This window comes from Petaurus breviceps, unplaced genomic scaffold, assembly GCF_028583685.1.
Source record: "Petaurus breviceps papuanus isolate PSGF00001 unplaced genomic scaffold, PetGlider_PUasm1.0 90692, whole genome shotgun sequence".
Taxonomy (NCBI): domain Eukaryota; kingdom Metazoa; phylum Chordata; class Mammalia; order Diprotodontia; family Petauridae; genus Petaurus; species Petaurus breviceps.
This window is the reverse complement of record NW_027187313.1, coordinates 1,450,148-1,474,226: the sequence shown is the minus strand read 5'-3', so window position 1 is coordinate 1,474,226 and position 24,079 is coordinate 1,450,148. Positions and strand designations below refer to the sequence as shown.

General features: G+C 37.9%; 1 protein-coding gene across 3 annotated transcripts in view; it reads right to left on the bottom strand.

Moving 5' to 3' along the window:
- Positions 1-24,079, bottom strand: part of ABL2 (ABL proto-oncogene 2, non-receptor tyrosine kinase) — a 104,667-nt gene that overhangs the window by 53,559 nt on the left and 27,029 nt on the right. Inside the window, exon 1 of one of the 3 annotated variants that reach the window (XM_069065468.1) lies at positions 1,030-1,831. The exons of the other annotated variants lie outside the window; for them this stretch is intronic. Coding sequence (XP_068921569.1) covers positions 1,030-1,099 — 70 coding nt within the window. The 5' untranslated portion in view covers positions 1,100-1,831. Of the gene's footprint in view, positions 1-1,029; positions 1,832-24,079 lie in introns of those variants that run through there. 3 annotated transcript variants of the gene reach the window in all.

The following is a 24,079-nucleotide window of genomic DNA, read 5'->3' as shown; positions in this document are numbered from 1 at the left end:
CCATAAATGCCAAAGAGAAAGTAAAAGGTCACTGGGGAACTCTGTTAAACTAAAGAGAGTGCAGTCCAGCCCCTGCAGCTGCTGCCGCGTGGCTGCCTCTGGAGCTCCTGGCCTGCAGATCATAGGGGGACCAAGCAACCATTCGGAGGGTAATCGCTATTGCTTTGACCTGCTTGGATCTGGGTCACAATCTTGGGTGGTGGTCTTGGGGTGTGTGGCCCAGAGCTTGTGGTGGCTGTAGAGAGGGTGCCCTCCTCATAGCTCTAACAACATGTGCGAAAACCCCAGAGATTTGGGACACAGCTCTCTCCACTTTAGAAGCAGAGTTCTATTGTGGCAAAGAGCTCCAAAGTTAAGTAATTGTCTGGCAAGATGAGCAAGCAGAGGAAGTGCAATAAGACCATAGAATCCTTTTTTGGGGACAAAAAGGATCGACAAATGGAACCAGAAGAAGACAATGAAGTCAAAACTTCAGCATCAAAAGGTTCCAAGAAAAATATGAATTGCTTACAGGCCACGGAGAAGCTCAAGAAGGTTTTTTGAAAATCAAGTAAGAGAAGTGGAGGAAAAGTTGGGAAGAGAAATGAAAACAACTGCAACAACAGCAATGTGCAAAGTACTGTGCTGGGTACTGGTGATAAAAAGACAAAAATTAACAAATCCTCCTAACTCCCATTTTACTAGGCAAGCAGAGGAGAAGTGAGTGTACATATAGCTAAGTACAACACAAAGGTAGAGATTGTAGAAATAAGACTAACCCTTCAAAAACACTGCTAACTAGACTATATTATAAATTCTGTTGCAAGGTAGAGCTTGCTGGGTATAAAAGTCAGTATAGGGAACTAAATATGATGTAACAACAAAAAAGTCTTATAAAAACAAGTCTTTTCTAGCATATGACTTCCTAACAAAATAAAGGCCTAAAAGAAATCAAAGGCCCAAAGGAAAAGAACTATTAAAACATCTTACAATTAATACCCAATCCTAAATCATTACCAAAGAAGTGGGAGAAGTCCTCCCTCCTCTTACCTTTCTGAGGACAATCTGAAGACAGCCAGGATCCCCAATTGAATTGATCTAGTCTCAGCTGCCAATACATCAGTCTGACTTTAAGTGCAATCCAGAAACTCAGTGAGTGATAGATGGGTTTTTACTCACCATTCAGTTCCATCAAAGAAAACAGGATATTTCTATCATTAGTTCTCCAAAGAGTAATTATAAATACTGAAAGATTTCACACAATGAAAGATTTTCCAAAACTCCACACAATTAATGCCAGCAATCAAATCCTGTTCAAAATTAATGCCATTTTTCTTATTTGACTAAACTTTCATGTCTTCCCTGGTCAACTCTATTCACACAAAAATGAATGAGCTGTGGGTTTCTCTTTGACTTATTTGTCCTCAAAGAACTGAGAAGGTAAAATAAATCCTCCCTTTCTCCAAGGGTATGCCTGCAAGATGACATTTATATAGGAGTGACAGCGAGGGAAGAGTTTCTTCTGATTCTGAAGTTCTTTGTAATCCTGTTCATTTACCTGTTTATCCTCTACTAAAGCTGATTCAGAGACAACAGTCCTTTCCTGTAGTGGTCAAGCCCTCAAAACTGGCTAATTTTGTTTTATTCCTGTAGGCTAGTCCACTAGTTTCTAAGAAAGCTCTATGAGTGGGTGTATGTATGTGCATATACCCTCCCTATACTTAGCTTCTGGCTGCAGTGCTATTTCCTGTTGGCTGAACCAAGACATTTCTAATTGGCTTAGCTAAGAGAGACAAGGAGCTCCATTCACTAGCCAGATTTCAGCAGCTGCTGACTTCTCAAAGTAATAGAATCCCCCACAGCATGAGTGGACAGAAGGTGGGATTAAACTGTACAGTCAGACTTGGAAAGTCTTTTATTTTATGTCCTGGCTGAGTGATTACAGCATACTCAGTTCTCTATCAGTGCTTAATTGCACGATTCTCTAAGGTATCCATTGGAAATCAAATGGGCACTGAAAAATCTCTCTATTGATTTATTCATGGTATTTCTGTATTAGAGTTTCACTAGAAAATCTGTTAATTTTCAATACTTAAAACCAGAAAATCAAAGTTTTAGAGAGCTTGAAGAGACCTTTCTATTCAGTCATTTTCAGTCATGTCCAACTCCTCATGGCCCCGACTGGGATTTTCTCGGCCAACATAATGGTGTGGTTTGCCATTTCCTTTTTTATTTCATCTTACAGATGAGGAAACTGAGGGAAAGTTAAGTGACTTGCCCAGGGTCACACAGTTAGTGTCTGAGGCCAAATGTGAACTCAGGAAGATAAGTTTTCCTGGCACTCTTTGCACAATGGTGACACCTAGCTAAAGGGACCTTAGAGCCTTCTAATCCAACTAACTTCATTTTATCGATGAGGAAAAAAGATTAATTCAATCTAGTGATGACATATTATTCCAAATTGAGCATAAAAATAAGATGACCAGAAGCTACATAGGGTATATCAACAAAAAAGGATTATCAGCTAGTACATTTAAATTGTCTGTGTACAAAATAATTTTCTAATATTACTAACAGTAAAATGAAAAACACACACAAAATCCACTGAACCACTGGCTTGATTTTTAATTTGAGAAAAATCACACACAGCAACAAGAGGATCTTTGGAGAGATAAATAGTAGTAGCAACAAGCTCTGTCAACAATACTTTCCATGTCACTGCCTCCCTTGGACAGGTAACAGTTTTATAGAATTTTTAAAATCCTTCCGGGTGTGATGGAGGCAAAACAAACAAGCATAGGCACTTAATAAACGAAGGAAACACCAACCAGAAGAGGTAAGAAAAGAAATGAAAGGCTTTCTGAGAAATACCTATGGATTCATGCTCTCTTATCTACTGGGACAATTATGCTCATCACTGACTGTTCACACTGGAAAGACTTGGAAAGGCTGTACAAAAATAACTATTTAAAGGGAGGGATGTAAAGTGGATCTCCAGAGCCTCCTACAGCATAGCAAACCAGATGTTTGCAGGTAGTTGGCAGCAAGAATAGCTAGGGGCCCAAATTAATGGAGACTCTTAATAAGCCAGCAGAAGGAAAAGGAAAAATGCCAAGATCATGCCAATCTTGTGCTACAGTTAATAAGAATTTATGTAATAATAAAATTTCTAAGTAGAGGAAAAATTACAAGGTCCCTACAGCTTATCAGGCAGAAAGAAATTTTTCTTGTCCTAGCCCTCCATGATGGATGCTAAAATATGAGGAAAACTGAAGAGTGTTCAGGAAACCCAAACAAGGGACAGGTTAATCAGGAGTCTAACGGGTGCAAGAATGTGACAGAGGAGAAAGGGTGAAAGGAGTAGATGAAGCTATGTAAAGATATGAAGCTCTCCCAAGTAGATGGAATGGGCCCTTCTAAGAAGGAAGCAACTTCTTGTGTTCTACAGAAGGAGAAGCAAGAGTTAAAACATCCATTACTGACCCCAGAATTAAGTGGCTGATGAAAAAGCAGGGAAAGAGGAATTGGGATGTTTACTGGTTTCACAGAGTGCATTCTACTGGAGGGGAAACAACCTATACAACAGACGAATAAGTGAGATACACACACTTTTATTTATTGAGACTAATTCTCCCTGTTTTGCCCCAGATGGAACAATAACGGCGTAATTCCACTGCTAATCAACCCAGAAGCTACAACTTGCTCCATTTCTAATCTTCCTCAGCAGCCTGGTGGTTTGTACATCCTGGAGCTCCTCATCTCAGTGCTGGTATCATATTGGTGCTAGATAGTGTAGACAACCTCTCTATTAGTTTTAGCCCTGCTGCAGCTCAGTATTGAGTTCAAATCATCCACCAGTTTCAGTCTCCCCAGTAGCAAGGACTTAGGTGTGGTGTGCCATCATGCCTAGCCCATAAAAATAAAACATATTGAAAGTAAATACGAGGGGCAGCTAGGTGGTGCAGTGAATAGAGCCCCGGCCCTGGAGTCAAGAGGATCTGAATTCACATCTGGCCTCAGACACTTACCACAAAAAACTAGCCATGTGACCTTGGGCAAGTCACTTAACCCCAAATGCCCTAAAAAAAAAAGGAAAGTAAATACAAAGTGATTTTGGTGAGGAGTACTAGTATCTGAGGTCATTAAGAAAGGTGTGTTTGTGGGAGGTGAGCCTTGAAAGAGTCAGGGATTCCATAAAGCAGAGTTGAGGAGGGAGAGGTTGTTTTTCAGGCATGGAAAACAGCATTTGCAAAGGTGGAGAAGTATTGGAAGAGAGAGGAATAGAAGGAACAGAATGTGATATATGAGGAATAGCAAGCAGACCAGTTTAACTAGAATAGAGAGTACACAATGGTGAACAATATGGATTCATTTTGGAGAAGGAGGTTGGAACCAGACTTTGAAAAGCTTTAAATGTCAGGCAAATTTGTACTTAATCCTAGAAACAAACAGGAACCACTGGAGATTCCCGAGGATGGAAGATGACCAGAACTGTGCTCTATGCATATGACTGGCAGCTGGAGGGAGGTAAGTGTGGAGTGAGGTAAGACTAGAAGCAAAGAGGCCAATTAGAAGGCTACTTCAAAGGAAGAGAACTTTAGATTAGATGTAAGAATGAATGAGCATTCATTAAGTAGTTGCTGGATGACAGGCACTCTGCTAAATACAATTTTTTTTTTAAATCCCCACCCAAGAAGCTAAGAAGTCATCGTTGGAGAACATGATTTTAGCTCCTGGATTATGGTGTAAGATACAGTAATGAAGGACTCTTGGTCAGCACAGAGTGCAGTTTAGGAGAATGGGAAGAGTGTAATTGCTTAGCTGTTACCAAATTCAAAGGAGATGAAGAAAAGTGTTCAGATACAGCTGCTAAACCAGATTCCATAAAGAGCAGCAAGGATGGCATAAAATATTACTTCTAAGCAGATAATAACTGGGAAGAAGGGCACAAATGAAACTCTTTGTTTGCCTTAGCTGTCTATTTACCAGTGGACAAAGTAGGCACACAGGAGCAGAGGTTTTAAAGCTGAAAGCGTCTTCAGACCTCATTTGGTCAAAACCCCCTATTTTAGAGCTGAGGGGACGAGGTCCAAAACAATAAGTGACCCAAGTTATAAACTGTCAAGAGCTAAGATCACACTCCAAATCCTCCTCTTTTCCACAGCATTTCTGAACTCTGAAAGTTAGACAGACTTGCTACACCAGTGACTTTCTAAGATAGCAGCTCACATTTCTTTTTTTAAGTTTATTTTTGTTTTGTTTTTTAAGTTTAATCTGCACTTACATTAACATTTTGTTCACTACTTTTTAAAAAAATTTTTGAAATTGTCCCCCAAACTCAATTGTATTTTATTTTCAATTCCAAATTCTCTTCCTCTCTCCCTTTCCCCCATCCACTGAGAAGGCAAGAAAAACAAAACCCATTACAAATATGTATAGTCATGTGAAAGAAATTCCTGTATTAGCCATGTCCAAAAATAGAAAGAGAGGAAAATATATTTCAATTTGCACTGAGTCAATCAGTTTTCTATTGGGAGGTGGATAGTGGCTCACATTTCCAAACACTTTAAGCTTAAAAAAAAAAAAAAGGGCTTCTGGTACCGTATAATAAAAATTCATTTTCTGGAAGATAGTGCTGAAAAACTTCAAGACTATCAATATTAAAAACTTAATCTTAATTATGTCCACAATACTATACTTACTAAGTCATGTTAATCAATAAAGAATTAAAAAGGAGATGAAAACTCAAACTTGACTTGGTAGAATAAATCAATCAACATTTATTAAGCACCTACTATATGCCAAGTACCATGTTAAACACTGGAGATACAAAAAGTGGTACAAGTCCCAGTATCCTCAAGGAGATTACAATTTAATGGAAGAAATACCATGTAAACAAAAACAAAGCAAGCTATATACAGGATAAATAGGAAATAATTAACAGAAACAAGGCACTGGAATTAAGAGGGGATAGAGAAGGATTCCTTTAGAAGGTAGGATTTTAGTTGGGACTTAAAGGAAGCCAGGGAAATCAGTAGTCAAGTGGAAAAGGGAGAGCATTCCAGGAACTGAGGAGAGCCTGGAATATCAGAATGAATATCAGAAACTGAGATGAAGAGTCTTATTCATGAAATAGCCAGGAGACCATTTTCATTTGATCCAAGAGTATATGTTGGGAAACAAGGTATAAAAAGATAGGAAATGTAAGAGGGGCCTAGCTTAAAAAGGGTTTTGAATGCCAAGCAGAGTATTTTTGCATTTGAGCCATTGGGATCTGAGTGGGGTGGAGGGAGGGCTGGATGGGATGATTTGGACCTGCACTTCAGCAAAATCACTTTAGTGACTGAGTGGAGGATGGGCTGGAGTGGGGAGAGACAATGTAGGCAGACCCACCAGCAGGCTATTACAATAATCAGGAGAGGTGATAAGGGCCTGCACTAGAGTGGTGGCAGTCTCAAAGGAGAAAAGGAGGCTTATTTGAAAGATGTTGCAAGGGTGAAATCAACAGGCCTTTGCACCAGATTGGATTGGGGTGGGGGTGAGGGGAAGTGAGGAATCAAGGTTGACACCTAGGTAGTATGCGGAGGGATGGGGAGGATGATGTTGCCTTCTGCAATAATAAGGAAGGTGGAGGGTGGGGATATGGAGATCGGGTTTAAGGGAAAACATAAAATCTGTTACTGGATATTCAGTTTGAGATGTCTAAAAGGTAGTGGAGATAAGAGATTGGAAGTCAGCAGAAAGATTGGAAGAAGACTGGCAGATCTGCAAAAACTTCAGCATAGAGATGGCAATTAATCCTATGAGAGCTGATGAGATCACCAAGTGAAGCAGTGTAAAGAGAAGAGGGCCCAGGACAAAACCCTGAGGAAGACCTACAGTTAGAGGGCATGATTCTATTGGAGGATCCTGCAACAGTGACAGAGAAGGAACAATCAGATAGGTAGGAGGAGAACCAAGAGAGACTGGTGTCCCCAAAAATGTAAAGAGAATATCAAGAAGAATAATCAACAGTGTCAAAGGCTGCAGAGAGGTCAAGGAAAATGAGGACTGAGCAAATGCCACTGGATTTGACAACCAAGAGATCTTTAACAGCAGAATGATAAGGTTGGAAGACAAACTGTAAGGGGTTGAGAGAAGAGAGTGGGAGGAGATAAAATGGAGCAACCTACTTAGGTGGCTTCTTCTTGGCCACAAAGGGCAGAAGAGATGTAGGATGATAATTAGCAGGGACAGAAAGATCAAGTGAAGAATTTTTTTTCAGGTTGGGGAAGACATGGGCATATCTATAGGCAGGAGGGAAGAAGCCAGCAGACAAAGATTGATCACTGAAAGAGTGTAGAAGAAACACTACCACTGACATATAAAGACCTAAGTAAGGATGGAGAAGTTACTTTGTTTTACATCAGACACACACACACACACACACACACACACAGGCTGTTGTGTCATAAATAGATCACATTATAGCAAAGATAATTTCTGTACAACTAATCAAAGTTTTAGAAGAGTTAACAAATTTCAGTAAGAGACATGATTATAAGGTACTTTATTATTTAATAAGGTACTTTAAATATCAAACATCATCTGAAATGACCATATTAACTTTAAACATAAATAATAAGCACCATTCACAGCATGAACAAAACTTTCTTTTTAGAAACCAAGACATTCACTAAAATGCAAAATCCTCAAATATGTCATTCCAAGTTTGTTACACTTCAGTTGAAAGACATCACAAAAGTCTTGTCATTTAGGCAAATGATAAAGAACTATCTAAGAAATGAAAGGAATGTGCCAATCCTCTTACCCTCACGGAATTTCCAAAGTCAGCATAGCCAGCACCTGGTATGATGACTTCAATGCAAGCTCAGAGTTGACATTCCTAGGAAGAGACTAAAAAATGATCCTTGCTCATTCCTAAAGAGCTACAATACAATCCTCCATTCAGCTGTTTCACTGAACTTATGCAAGCATGCAACAACTGAATATAGATATAGATACAGATGTATATATATATATATAGATATAGTAGAATATGTATGTGTGTATATATATTACAACATTTGCATATGAGATGCTGGGGGTCTAGATATATGTACACATGTATGAGAAGAACAGGAAGTCAAACTAGACAAACTCAAGCTCGGATAATGCTTATTAATCCAAACCAAAAATATTTAAGAAATATCTTATGTATGAAATGTGCTCTTTCTGTGTATATACACATATGTACATACACATACACATACATATATATGAAATGAAAAATGGTCCTGCCCTAAAATAGATTACATTTTACTGGGGGATTAGGGATATAACATGTAGCCAGATAACTAATCATTTGAAAAAAAGAATAAGCACTAGCAACTAAAGAGATGACATCACAAAGGAGATAGCATACAAACTGAACCTTGACTGAAGCTATGGAAAAGATGAAGATGAGGAAGAGGCTCAATTTAAGTCAGCAGTGTGATGTGGCAGCCAAAGGGGGGGGAAAACTTGGCCAGCATTAAAAGGGGCTAATGTGGAAAAGGAGTTATTAGACTTGTTCTACTGGGTTTCAGAGAGCAGAACCAGAAGTAATGAGCAGAAATTATAAAGATGTCAATTTAGTCTTGATGTCAGGAAAAACTTCCTAACAATGAGAGCTGTCCAAAAGTAGAATGAAACGACAGTGATTCCCCCTCTTAAGAGGTAAGGAAGTAGAGGCTGGATGGCCACTTGTTGAGGAGGCTGTAGTGGAGATTTTTTGTGTATATGTATTGGTTGGACCAGAAGCTGCTGAGATCCCTCTTCCAATTCTCAAATTCTGTGAAATACATTTCAGGCATGAGGAATAACATACACAAAGGCTGGACACTCAAACTAATTGGAAAATGAGTGCCAAGATGTGAGAAAACATCACATTTTAAATAATGGTCCAGTCAATTTATGATTAGTTCTGCTTTAACAAACTATAAAACTGCTTTCTAAGGTATCATCACTCCTACACTAAGCACTCTGTACAGTTTCCAATTTTGAAAATACAAGGAAGTTAATGACAAACAGGGTAATACTGGAAGGTTCTTCAGTTGCAGAGTTGAATAATAAAAAAAATTTGCTAAAAAAACAGGCTAAGGGGTGGCCAGGTGGCACAGTGAGTAAAAGCACTGGCCCCAGAGTCGGGAGACCTGGGATCAGTTCTGGGCTCAGATACTTAACACCTACACAAAATAACTGGCCGTATAACTTTGAGCAAGTTAGTTAATCCCAATTGCTTAAGGGTGGCCAGGTAGCACAGTGAATAAGAGTGCCGGCCGCAGCATCAGGAGACCTGGGATCGGTTCCGGCCTCAGATACTCAGCACCCACACAAAAATAACTGGCCGTGTAACCTTGAGCAAGTTACTTAACCCTGATTGCTTTAAAAAAAAAAAAAAAGATAGGGTGCAGACCATCCAGGAAAAAACCATACCCTATAATCAGTCAGGCTGCAATACCTGTCTTTAATTTCAAGTCTTCTTTATTTCTTTTTCAGAGGAGGGAAGGTTGGGCAATTGGGGTTTAAGTGACTTGCCCAAAGTCACCCAGCTAGTAAGTTTAAATGTCTGTGGCCAGATTTGAACTCAGGACCTCCTGACTCCAGAGCCAGTGCTCTATTCACTGTGCCACCTCAAGTCTTCTTTCTTAAAAACTATTTAAACCAAGTTGATGTGGGTACCAGTGGCCTTGTACACTCTGATCAATTCCTGGACTACTGTAATGGTCTGCTGGTTGGTCTCCCTGACTCCAGTATCTCACCATTCCAGTTTATCTTCTACTCAGCTGTCGAAATAATCTTCCAAAAGTGCATGTCTGACTATGTCTCTGTCTCTGTCACACACACACACTTTAGTTCTAGTGGTTCCTTATCATCTCTGGGATCAAATATAAAAATGTCTGTTTGGTATTTAAATTCCTTCATAACCTGCCTCCCTCCCTCCCACCAGTCTCCTTTTGTTGCCCTCTCTCCCCCCAGGAACCTATGATCTAGTGATATTGGCCACCCTTGCTATTTCTTGAACAAATGACTTCATCTCCCAACTCCAGGAATTTTCACTGGCTACCTATTCCTCAATGCCTGGAAAGCTCTCCCCCTCCTCATCTCCTCCCAGCTTCCCTGGCTTTCTTCAAGTACCAGGTAAAATCTCATCTTCTATAGGAAGCTTTTCCCAATCCCCCTTAATTCTAGCACCTTCCTTTTTTTTGACTATTTCAAAGTTATCATGAATACAACTTGATTTTACATAGCTATTTGATTGCTGACTACCCCATTACACAGTTAGCTTCCTTGAGAACAGAAACTATCTTTTACCTTTCTTTGTAAATCCAACCCTTAGCACAGTGCCTGACATACAGGAGGCACTGAATAATATTTACTGACATGAGAAGAAGTTGTTATGCCTGTCATTTCTGACAGTGAGCTATATGTGTATAAAGGGAAAACATAAATCAGCACCCTCCAATAAGCTTTGAATGAAAAGGCATTCCTTGGTTACACAAATGGCTATAAACCTTTAATGTTTATAGCCCCAGAAGAAAAAATACTCCTCAGTACTTTCTGCCCAAATCATTTCACAAATCATTTACCTCACCTCTATTTCTTCTTGGACCTCTTTTACCCTATTGATGCACCCCCTGAGAATGCGTAGGCTTTCCAGAAATCAGAGGGAATAGTCTATACTAGAGGTGTGGAACCTGCTGCCTCAAGGCCACAAGGGGTGCATACCACGAACTAGTACTCAGTTCAATCACTGAGATTGCCAGCACCTAACAGAGTGCTTTACTAATTACTAGATATTTAATAAATGTCTTTTGAATTGTTTATTGAACTGAGGTTTCAAGCTTTCAGACCATGAAAGTTTTGTAGTTTAGTGAGTTCCATTAGTAATCTTAGAAATAAATAGGCATCAATAAGCAGTTGTGAAATTCTACTCCATGGACCAGATTCAGGTCACACTGTTAGTTAATGTATTTATTAATTTATAGTCTCTTGTGGTTTTCCCTAAGAACTAGAGGTTATCAGAAAATAATTTCATCTAGAAACTAATCTTACCTTTAAATAGAAAGGGAAGGAAATACTTGGTTATACTACTCAGAAACAGAAGACCCAATTGCTAGTTTCAAAGCCATCTTCTCCCCTTTTTGCTTATTGCAAAATTTTCAGAAAGTTAATTAAGCCTCTGGAAAAGATCACTCCTGAACCAGCAGCTCCCAATGTCAAGCAAAAACAAAATAAAGTAAAACAGTTAAGTCCAAATAACCTTTCCACAACAAAACAACTGACACTACCTTAACCAATCCCCTTCTGAGTGCCAATTATACCACCACTGGCATCAACATCAAGAATCATGGGCATAGGGGCGGCTAGGTGGCACAGTGAGTAGTGTGGCCCCAGAGTCAGGAGGATCTGAGTTCAGACGCAGCCTCAGACACTTAGCCCACACGCACACAAACTAGCTGTGTGACCTTGGACAAGTTACTTAACCCCAGTTGCCCTCCAAAAAGCAAAAAAGAAAAAAAATCATGGGCATACATCACTTTAAATAGCTAAAATGAACATGAGTGAGGAGAATGAAGTATAAATAGCCTGAAGTATAACTTGTTGCCTTACTTAAGGAGATATAGTTTGAATTCTAACCTATTAGCAAGGAAAACTTGACAACAACATTTATTTTAGTATTTAATAATATGTAAAATCTCTAAACAAGTTCTTTTAAAAGGAAAAAAATTAAAAACCAGTTTACAGACCTCATGTTAAAAGCATCTGATCTAAATAAACTTAAATTATTTCTACTATCAAGAGGTATTCCCATTTAAAGATCATATAAATGTCTATAATAAATTTATTCTAGGAGAGGAAGCAAGGGTGTCCTAATACACAGTTATAAAAATAAAGTATAAGTTTTTTACTCTTTCCTACTAAGAAGTTCTATCACCTGGGACAGGTCACTTAACTTTAGTGGGCCTCAATTTCCTCTACTCTTAGAGGAGGGACTGAACAATGATCCTTCTAGGGGATAAGGGAAAGGTTTAAGCATTATATAGTGCCTATAATGGGCCAGGCACTGTGCTAAGAACTTTTATAAATATTATTTAATTTGATCCTCACAACAACTCTGTAGGGTATCTCCCCACTTTGCAGGTGAGGAAACTGAGGCAAACAGAGATTAAGTGACATCCATATTTAAGAGTTAATAAGTATCTAAGTTCTGATTTGAACTTAGGTCTTCCTAATTCCAAGCCCAGTGTTCTCTCTACCCACTGTAGCACCATACTGACATACAGCATTATAGAATATTAGAGTCTATGATTCATTCATATTTTTAAATGCACAAAATATGTAGAATTACAAAGGAAACCAAGTACACTGAAATACAGTCTGTACACAGTAAGACTGTGATCATGTACAATCCAGTTGTCACTAATAAATAGTGATGAGTGTAAATATTTCAAGATAAAACAAGGAAAGTGAATAAGTATTTATTAAAAATCTACCATGTGCCCAGCATTATGTTAAGCATTGTAATTGTAATGTGATCTGAAAATATCTGTGATTCCTATGGGTGACAGTCACAGACACTGCTAAAAATACTTATGGTTTGTTGTCTACATTCATAATTGAAGGAAATGCTAAATTTCTCTTAGAGGTAAGTGAAAATAAAGATATAATTTTTTTTCCCATTCAAGTTCACAGAACTCTTGAAATAAATCCACAGTTAGGGAGTTTATAGAGCCTAGGTTAAGAACTCCTAATCTACAGGAAAAGTTTCCTGTAACTGTTACTTGTGTTGTCTCCCCCCTGAAAATTATCTTACGTTACTGATCTGTATATATGTTGTATCCATCAGTAGAATGTAAGTTCCTTGAATATGTGGTATTTTCAGTTTTGTCTTTGCATCCTCAGTACCACACAATTCCCTATGCAACAAATATTTGTTAAATTGAATTTATTCTTATTTTGTAAGACAATTCATTCCCTTTCTTGAACAGATATTTTAAGAAATGCTTCCTGATATTAATCTTCCCATAATTTCCACCAAAGTTAACCCTTTCATTGCCATACTCTCTATCCCCAAAACCTGCTATACCTTATGTGTAACCTGTTTAAAGGGAAAAAGGGGTCTAATTACGTGCACCTTTGAGCTGAATCTTGGATGAATGGTAAAAAGCTTTTGCTTTGGGTCTTCCATACCACATAACTGCAGAGGATAAGCAAATAAACTGGTGAAATTTGTTAGGGAGATGAGGACAGCTGGCTGGTTTAACTGTTCCAGTCACTGTAAAGAGGTGCTCTGGGGAGAGGCACAGTGCCAATCTACCTGACAGATGAGGTGAAACACCTTTTCAAAACTTTTGAAGCACAAGATTGTTAAGAAAGTAATCGACTTCCAACCTATGGGAGTGCTAATAAAACTATATGAAATCCAGCACAGGACAACTGGGGCTCTTCAGCCCCATACAACTGTAAGACATTCCTTACACAGGCATACCTCAGACATACTGTGGGTTCAGTTCCAGACTACTGCAATAAAACAAATTATCACAATAAAGTGAGTGACACAAATTTCTCATTTCCTAGTGCATATAAAAATTATGTTTACATTATACTGTAGTCTGTTATGTGTGCAATAGTATTATATGTTAAAAGAATACACATACCTTAATTTAAAAATACTCTATAGTTTTAAAAAAAAATGCTAACCATCACCTGAGCCTTCAGTGAGTGGTAATCTTTTTCCTAGTTGGAGGGTCTTGCTTTGATGCTGATGGTTGCTGAAGGTGGGGGTAGCTGTGGCAATTCCTTAAAATAAGACAATGATGTCAGCTGCACTGATTAACTTCCTTTCACTTGAATACTTACAGGCCACTGTAGGTTTATTAACTGATCTAATTTCAGTACTGTTGTGTCTCAGACTAGGAAGGCCTGAGGATAACTCCCAGTAGGTGAAGCAGTCAGAACACACATACATTTATCGACTAAGTTTACCAACTTATATGAGAGCAGTTTGTGGCACTCCCAAAACAGCTCCAATAGTAACATCAAAGATAATGATCATAGATCACCATCACAGATGTAAGCATAAGAGTGAAAAAGTTTGGAATGTTGTGAGAATTACCAAAATGTGACAACAGAGACACTATCTGAGCACATGCTGTTAGAAAAACAGTGCCAACAGACTTGCTTGACGCCAGCCTGCCACAAACTTTCAATCTGTAAAAAATGCAGTTTCAGTGAAACATGATACAAAGAGGTGTGTCCGTATATGAATACGAGAGGCTACCGGACATTGGCAGTCCCAATGACTGGCCCAGTTTTCAAACTAGTTACAGGGGCAGACCACGTAGAGAAGGGCTATCACAAGCTCAAGGGAGAATATGTATATTCCCCCTTGGCAAGCTCTATGCAGATAATTGTGTGTAGATCCAACTAGATACTCTAGGAATTGCCTAACCCACCCCATATACTTATCACTAAAAATGTTGATTCCACAGGGGGATGATAGATATTTTCTCTACTTATGAAATGAAGAGAAGGGTACAAGGAGAGGGAACAAGTATTTATTAAATGCCTATTTGCCAGGTATATGTCAAACATTTTACAAATATTACTTCATTTGCTCCTTACAACAACCCTGGGAAATAGGTATTATTATTATCCTCATTTTACAATTGAGGAAATTGCATCAGAGAGAGGTTCCATGACTTGCCTTAGTAAGTGTCTGGGGCAGAATTTGAACTCAAGACTTCCTGAATCCAAGCCCAGTGCTCTTATCTACTGTGTTACCAAACTGCTGGAGTAGTTTCTCTCCTGGTGACCTATCAGCTCCCAGAAGGTCAGCTATTATATCTACAAGAAGGATTCCAAATACTATAGCAAGACAATCTCTCTTCTGAATTATAGTCACACATCACCAACTGTCTTTTAGATACCAAATAAATGTCCCATAATTATAAGATAATTAATAAATTAATCAGATAATATGTATATTATCAGATAATAAATAAATTAATCAGAAACTAACTGAAAAGTGTCCTGTTTTTTGCTTGACTGAGTATATTTCTTTTAGGTTTATTTTTTTTTTTAATGGTAGTGGAGTGGGCAGGGAAAAATCGAAGCCCGTCAACTGAAAAAATAAAAATTAAATTAAGAAAAGGAAATGTAGCATCAGATTGTGCAAGACTTTAAAGACAGGGGGATGGGTTTAACTCTTATTTAGGAGATATTAAGAAATTACTGAAGATTTTTGAGCAGAGGTATAATACAGTCAAAACTATGTATAATATTTTGGCAATGGTGTCAAAAATGAATTTGAAAGTGTGATGGTGGCTATTGCCATAATTCAGTGGTTCATGAAAATGAGTTCATGAAACTATTTTGAAAAATACTTTATTAACTATATATCAACATAACTGGTCTCTCCAGTGATGTTATACATTTTATTTCATGCACTTAAAAACATTTCTAAGAAGAGGTCTACAGTTTTCACCAGACTACCAAAAGGATCCATGACACACATAAAAGTTAAAAAAAAACAAACCTGGTAGAGTTCAAGGAGTAAGCAAGATAGGTTGGAGTCAAATTATGAACTTAGATGGTTTCAGTGGGAATGAAAAAAAGGAGACTGATTCAAGGCACTGTTTTGTAAAAGAAATCAATGCGACCCAGTTAAATGACTAGGCATTTTAACAAGATGTTATAAACATGGCATAACATATGGTACTATGGGAAAATAAGAAAGATAAATGAGTTTAGAGGGAAAAGATCATGAACTCAGTCTGATCCATGAGGAATCTAGGCAGTCAGGTAGGAGTTTAGAAAGAGACAGAGTTGGAGTTTTGGTGAACCAAATCACTTACCAAAAAAGAAGCAAATAATATATGCCTATTAAAAATAGATAAAATCCTCAGGCTTTCCTACCCAAATATTCCCAATTTTTCCTTAAAACTTTAAATTATACCCTCCCCAACTCTTACCTCACCCCATCCACACCCTCCCCACGAAGCAGCAAAAAGAAAAGCCAATTTTACTAAAATTATGGGAAAGGAAAATAAAGACATAGCTATCAGACTTTAACCCAAAGTGCTACAGCATCCCCTAGTGGAATGATTAGGGACTGTTTGTTGGCTTATAACTGGCATCTCTTTCAGACCTTTTATCTAAGAACTTTAGTTACAATCTCAGAAGTTCAGACTATAGTTTTATTTCTCTAAACCTAAAAATCAGTTGCCCTGGTTTCGGTAAATTTCCATTGGGAGTTTCAGACTCCAATGTAACATGAGCAGGAGAACAGGGAAAAAATGAGCTTCCAATGACAAAATGGTTTAGGTTACTGTTCAAAAACAATAACTAATTCCAAGAATGTCATTCTACAATGGAAAAAAACCGAGCGAAATGCAAACCAGTGTTCTTTAATAGTGTAATTCACAGCAAATAAACCACTTCCATGACAAAAGATCATGTGCTTCAAAAATGCACTTAAAAAAAAATCTAGACAGATTCAATTACATACCTTTCTCCCCCCCATCACTCCCACTCTCCCCCCCCATCACCCCCACTCTCCCCCCCCTCAAAGTTCTGTCCTAGGTACTGGGAATATAAAGATGAGTTAAGATATAACTCCTACCCTCAATGAGCTTAATTGTCTTGCTATAAGGTCAAAAAATTAAGAAAAAGAATTACAAAATTTGAGAGTTGGAAGGGACCTCAACAGCCATCTAGTCTAACACACACCAATGGAATATCCGTATTAGTGGAATGACTAGTGACTGTCCAAGTCCTTTCTGAAGACCTTCAAGAAAGGAAAACTTACCTCATTTAGAGGTCATCCATTCTACTTTTGGACAGCTCTAACTGAAATGGAATTCTTCTTCAATCAAACTTCTCTGCAACTCCGACCCAGTGCTCCTGGCTCTGCCCTTTGTGGACAAAGAGAAGTCTAGTCTCTTTTCCACTCTTTTCAGAGCACTTCAAAGATCTGCAGACAACTTTCATTTCTCACTCGCCAATCAACTAATGCCCCCACCTTTTTTCTTCTCCATGTATATTCTTTCAACTAACAGTCACCTAAGCTGAACTTTTTGGTTATCCCTTTGGATACTCTCAAGCTTAGCAACATCCCTCTTAAATCATGGTGTCCGGAACTGCACACAATACTCTAGATGAAGTCTGATCAGCACAGGGTATGACAGAACTATTACCTCTCCATTCCTGGAGCCTATGCTCCTCTTAATGCATATGGAGATCCCACAAGCTTTTTTGGCTGCCACATCACACTGCTGTTTCACTTTGAACTTCAGATCCACTAAAACTCCCAGAACTTTTACAGAACTACTGTTTAACCCTATCCCTATTCCTATACTTGCATAGTAAATTTTTTTGTAGCCAAGTGTAAGACTTGAAAATTATTCCTATTGAATTTCATTTTGTCATAGTCAGCCCAATGCTCTAGCTTGTCCTTTTGGATTCCAATTCTCAATTATGTTAGTTATCCCTCTGAGCTTTGTGCCATCTGCAAATCTGAACACCATTCCATTGATGCCTTTATCTGAGTTATTGTTTAAAATGTTATACAGTAGAGAGACAAGCACATTTTGAAGTCAGGGAATTTCTAAGATGAAAAGGAGTTTTTCATTGATTTATTATCACATTACTTCTAATGAAAAGACATAATAAATGAAGCAGGAACAATGAATAAAAATAGATGGAGTCAACAGCCAACCAAATTATAGAATTTTTGAATAACTGTATGATATAAAATTTCTGGTCTAAGGAAATATGATCTCTTTAATTAGACTTGTATACATAAAAATATAATGATGTCAAGAGCAAAAGGTTTTTGTTCACTTCATTAGGTGTCCTTCAAAATAAAATTGGAGTAAGACGACTTGGGTTAAAATATTCTCTGCTACTACATGACCTTGTCTCTTCACCTCTCTGGCCTCAGTTTCCTCATCTATAAAATCAAGGAACTGAATTAAATAAGAATATACATTATCACTAAAATTCAAAGATGAACAAACTAACAGATTATGATCAGTGTTTAGATTTGTTTTCTGTTGGCTTAGGGACTGTGATGGCATCAAAACAGTGCTGAGGCTGATAAGATGACTAAATATTCTGGCAGCTGGGAGCCAAGAAAACCTGAATTCAAAGACACTGGCCTGGGCAAGTCACTTAACCTTTCTGTGGAATGATGGGGATAATAATAACGGTAGCTTCTTCCTAGGATTGTTGTAAGGATCAAACCAGGTAAAGAATATAAAGCACTTCACAACTCAAACTATTGTTAGTTCTGAGACATGATTCTTATCATCATATTATTACCACAGAATAATTAATAGCTGCTATTTATATACCATGTGTGACTCAGAAAATGCTTTATGTATATTATTTCATTTGATTTAAAATTCTTAGGATAGAATTTAACAGTGACCAATCTTTCTAAAAGATGACAGAGTCAAACAGCAACCTTTACCTCCAAAGTGTGTGTTTAGGAACCAAGAAAAAAACTGTATTAAACAAATCAGTTACGGGGAGGGGGAGAGGCAGAAAGGAGAAAGAGAGGGTTATAGTACAAAGATGGCATTACAAATACTAACTTAACCTCAAATGTGTCAGAAAACATAAATATGTCTGACAGCCTTGAGCTAGAGGTGTGAGAGCATTAGGGTTAATAAGTAAGTCAGAAGAGAGGTTAAACTCTGCTCAGGCAAGGTTAGGGTGTGAAAAGATTTTGAGGGAACCTATCAAACTTAGCAGTAGGTAGACAATAATGCTAGGTATGTTCCTTGTGCTAGAAGAAGCTAGAGGCCAAACTAGCCTCTCCACACTCCTCCTCACAAGATCCCCAGGTGCTCCTTTGTTCTCCACTCTCCATCCAAAAATATATTCTTTACCTTCTAAGGCTTGAAATTCCTTTGACTCAGAAAAAAGTTTTGCACTGCACAGTTAAAGATAAAATGCTCTAAAAAGACAAAGTCTGCTGGAACATTTCAGTGTGAATGAATTTCAGTTATTTAATTTAATCAGCGACTAAACAAGTATAAAGGAATAGTTATCATATGTCCTCCAGTTTTCAATAGACAAGGGAGTAATGGAAGCAGGAAAGGGTCCTATACAGGTAAAAAAAAATTACATATTGAAAGAGAAACTTCTGGAGCCTTCTCAGTTCTGTCTTAGGTTCAAATGGGCCAGGAAATTTGTGCAAAATTCGGATCCTCTTCCCCTCTAGCCTAGCAATTGCCTCTTATTTGGTCTTCCTGCCTAGAATCTCCCCTACTCCAAAACATCCTCTATACAGCCACAAAAATGATTTCTCTAAAGCTCAAGTCCAACTACATTACTTCCCTCACTAAGTCAACTCCAGTGGCTCTCAATTACTCATAGAATCAAACATATTTCATCTACTATTCATCTACCTATATTTCATCTAGCAGATCTAATCCCTGAAATCTATTCATCACCTCCACTTTGGCATATTATTTAGGTCATACCTATATGACCTGATTGTTTTCCCTTCTTTGTTCAGTTTAAGTCTGAATTTTGCACTAAGAAGCTTATATTCTGAGCCCCGGTCAGCTCCAGGTCTTGTTTTAACTGACTGTATAAAGTTTCTCCACTTTTGGCTGCAAAGTATGAAATCAATCTGATTTCTATATTGAACATATGGTGCTGTCCATGTTTGGTTGTTGAAAAAGAGTGTTTGCTCAACAAAGGTCTATTAGTCTCTGCCCTGCTTCATTTTGTACTCCAAGGCCAAACTTGACTGTTATTCTAATTATCTTTTGATTTCCTATTTTAGCATTCCAATCCCCTATAATGAATGTGACATCTTTTTTTGGCATTATTTCTAGATGTTGTAGGTCTTACTGTGATGCTGAACAGTTTGCCTTGGATTCAAACAGATATCACTGTCATTTTTGAGATTATACTCTATGACTGCTTTTTCTCACCCTTTTAGCCTATGAGGGCTACTCCATTTCTTCTAAGGGATTCCTGACCACAGTAGCATAGGTAGTGATCATCTGAATTATATTCACCCATTCCTGTCCATTTAAGTTCACTGACACCCAAGATGTTGATGTTTAATCTTTCCATCTCCTGTATGTCGCTTATCATGGTTTATAGATCTTAATATTTCCTGGTTCCTTTGCAATATTGATCTTTATGGCATCAGACTTTCCTTATTCATTGGAAGGTCAAATATTGAAGCTGAAGTTTAAATACTTTTGCCACATAATGAAAAAATGGGACTCACTGGAAAAGACCCTGATGTTGGAAAAGATTGAAGGCAAAAGGAAAAGTGGAGAGCAGATGATGAAATGGATAGATATCAAAACCTGGACCCGTCCCACCTTTCCAGTCTTCTTACATATTACTCCCCATCCAAGCATTATCTATCAGGCCATATTGGCCTTGTCTGCTTTTGGAATATATGGCTGTCCCCTATGCCTAGAATGTACTCCCTCACCTTGGATTCTTAGAATCTTGTTTCTTTCAAGACACAACTCAAGTACCACCTTCTACAAGAAGTCTTTCCTAAGTCTCTGAACTATCTTGTATCTATTCTGTATATACTTATATATATTGAGCTGTGGCCCTCTCTAGAATTTAAGCCCCTTGGGGGCAAGAATTATTCTCCTATTGCTTTTGTATCTCTGTTCCTTCCCCTCCCCCCCATGTCTGGTTTGTGGTAGACAAAAATAATATTTGTTGATTGACTAAAGTGACCCTACAGAGTCAACATGGGGCTATCAAACCCTTCAAGAAACCAAGATAAAAATAAAACATGCTTAATGTATGTAAGAGGTACAAAGAAAATGGGAAGTTCCAAGGATGTGAAAGTAGATTTCCTGGGGGGCACTAATTTTTTTTAAAGGGGGCAATAAGCCAAATAAGTTTGGGAACCTCTACTCTAGACAAATAGTCACATCATTTCTCAACTTCTACAAATACGGTTTGTAGGGCCCAGCTGTCCTACCATGTGTCTCCTAATACAGTCACCTAAGCACACTATATTACCACTCCCTACTTCCTTTGGAGCTCTTCCATCCTTCAAAAGTTGCATAGTCAAGGAAGTCTTGGCTTCAAGAAAGGGCAAAAAAGACCGAGAGAATCCTCAATGTAGAAGTGGAAGGGATCTCAGAGGCCAACTTGTCCAACCCTCCCCCCCCTCCTACTTTAGAGATGAGGAATCTGTGACCCAGGGAGGTAAAGGAGGGCATGCAGGAAGTGTGTGCTGTCACCCTCACTAACCCACTTCTTCCCCTCTCCTGTTCAAACACTCAGATAAAACTAATATGGGAACCAAATGCACACACTGCACTTACTGTTTATTCTTTTTTCCTTTTGTTTTAATATTCTTACTCCTCCTTCATTCACATTTATCTGTCCTCACTCTGTTCTCCTCCTTCAAGGGTGCTGTATTTCTAGAGAGACTGACTTGTGATCACAGTAGTATCTGAACACAGACTCAGTTTCCCAAATAGTTCTAAGGCACAGAAGAGTTGCTCTTCTCTCCTAAATTAATGCAGACTACAAAATGCTACTTTTTACCAACTTATTTTAATTCTCTTGTCAGTCATAAAACCATAAGTAACATCCACCTACTGAATGGTTCCATGGAGATGAAGAGTCAACAAGACCATGCCTGGTAACCAAAGATATAAATTCCAGATGGGAAAAAAAAAAATCATCCACTATCCATTAACACTGAATTTGAACACTCATAAATTCTCACACCCTGAGTATGGAGCAGTTAATGACAGGAATCAATTGATGAGGCAGTTAGGTGGCTTGGTGTATAAGATGCCAGAGTTGAAGTCGAGACCTAAATTCAAATCAAACTTCAGATAAACTTACCAGCTGTATGACTTCGGGTACTTAACCTATTTGTCTCAGTTTCTTTATTTGTAAAAAGGGGAAAATAGCACCTACCCCCCAGGATTGTTGTGAAGATAAAATGAGACATTTGTAAAGCACTTTGTGGATCGTAAAGAGCCCTCTATAATGTTATATATTATAAGTCTATATAATATAAGCCTATATAATAGCCCTAGTTATTATTTCACTATTTTTAGTTCAACCAACATTTGCTAACACTAAAGTGTAAGGTCCTATACTGGCCCTGAAGGAGATATAAAATTAATATAACAGGGTTCCTGCCTTCAAAGAGCTTATAACTGACTGGAGAAGACAAGTAAACAATATAAAAAGTGTGAGTAAGGGATTCAGAGAAAGGGAATACCTAAGAGTCATAAGGGGAATTTTCACAGAAAGGTTGAATTTGACCTAGGACTTAAAGGACACATTGAACAGAGATGCTGTAAGGAAAATTTACAATCTGGGTATAACTAATCAAAAAATATTATTAAATACCTACAGTGTGAACCTACTATGTATCAGGCACTGTGCTAAGAGTAAGGGATACAAACAAAGAAAGGCAAAAGATAGTCCCTGCTCTCAAGGAGCTCAGTCTAATGAATGAGACAACACGCAAACAACATACAAACATAAGTTAGGATAAACTAAAGATAATCATATAATAACAGATAATATATTATATATAATATATATGAAAACAGATAAATCATATGATAATAATAACAGAGATAAGACACTAGAATTAAGGGGAATCAGAAAAGGCTTCCTGCAGCAAGTATAAAAAAATCACATAAAGTGAAGACAAAAGTAGAAAACCATGACCCATTTTGGTGAATGGCTAACATTCTGCCTCTGATCCCTGTTTTTTTCACATAAATTATCCTAACATTCTTTGATTCCTTTTCACTGCTATCTGTTAGAATTGAGTGCTGCTTCATTCAACCTGCCCAACTTCCTCTAAGACTTCTCTGGGATTCCTGTGGTAATCCAATCCTACTGCTATCCTTAAATAAAGTTTTCTAAGATTTGAATACAGACAAAAAAATCAATCCAAGCACACTACACAAATATAATTTGTGGCAATTTAATAGCTATGTTGGCTAATCTATATCCCCCATAAAAATAATAACTCTTTGGTCCAAACTAAAACTAAAACATTTCCTAACTGACCATTTTTCTTTTCTCAGTTCTACCAGATTGCTGCATGTTACTGGTTAAAGGAAGATACTTATGTTCTCCAAATTAACTATTATTCTGTGGGAGTGCTATTCTTTTACAAATCACCACCTCAAACTAGACAGTAAAACCCACGCTTCCTTCTGCTAAATAGAAGCTAAAGAACTTGTGACATTTTAAAAGGAATGGAGGATAACCTTGCTGTCCTCCTCCACATTTCATCTTTCAGTAGAATTTACAATATTCAAAGCTGTGCACACCCACCATTAAGGAGGGTTGAAAAAAAATTAAATAGGAAGATTTCCTTTTAGCCCGAAGTAGTTAAGAATATTTAAAATACATATATACAAGTTTACAATTGTTGGTTGTTATTATTCTTGTTGTTCAGTCGTTTTCAGTTACATCCAATTCTTTGTGACTCCATTTGGGGTTTTCTTGGGGAAAGATATTGGAGTGGTTTGCAATTTTTTCTCCAGTTCATTTTACAGATGAAGAAAGCAAGGCAAACAGGGTCAAATGATTTGCTCTGGGTCACCCAGCTAGTAAGTGTTTGAGGCTGGATTTGAACTTAGATTTTCCTTACTCCAGGCCTGGTGTTCTATCCACCTAGCTGCCCATTATTATTACTCATTCCTTATTTATTAAATACTTATTAATGTGCTAGGCATTGTACTGGGAAACAGATGCAAACACAAAAAAACACAATGCCCTCAAAAAGCTTACATTCTTCTGAGGGGAAGAAAACACATTTAAAAAAAGAGCAAAACCAATCTCTAGGGAGCAAGTTATCAACAAATGGAGTAATCATCAAAGGCTTTCTGAAGGAGACAGCACTTGAGCTGTGCTTCTAAGAAAACTAGGAATGGTATAAGGAAGTGATAAGGAGGAAAAGATTTCCAGGTCTAAGGTAGTGAATGTTCAAGGCACAGAGGCTGGAAATGGAATAGATGTGTGTGTGTGTGTGTGTGTGTGAGAGAGAGAGAGAGAGAGAGAGAGAGAGAGAGAGAGAGAGAGAGAG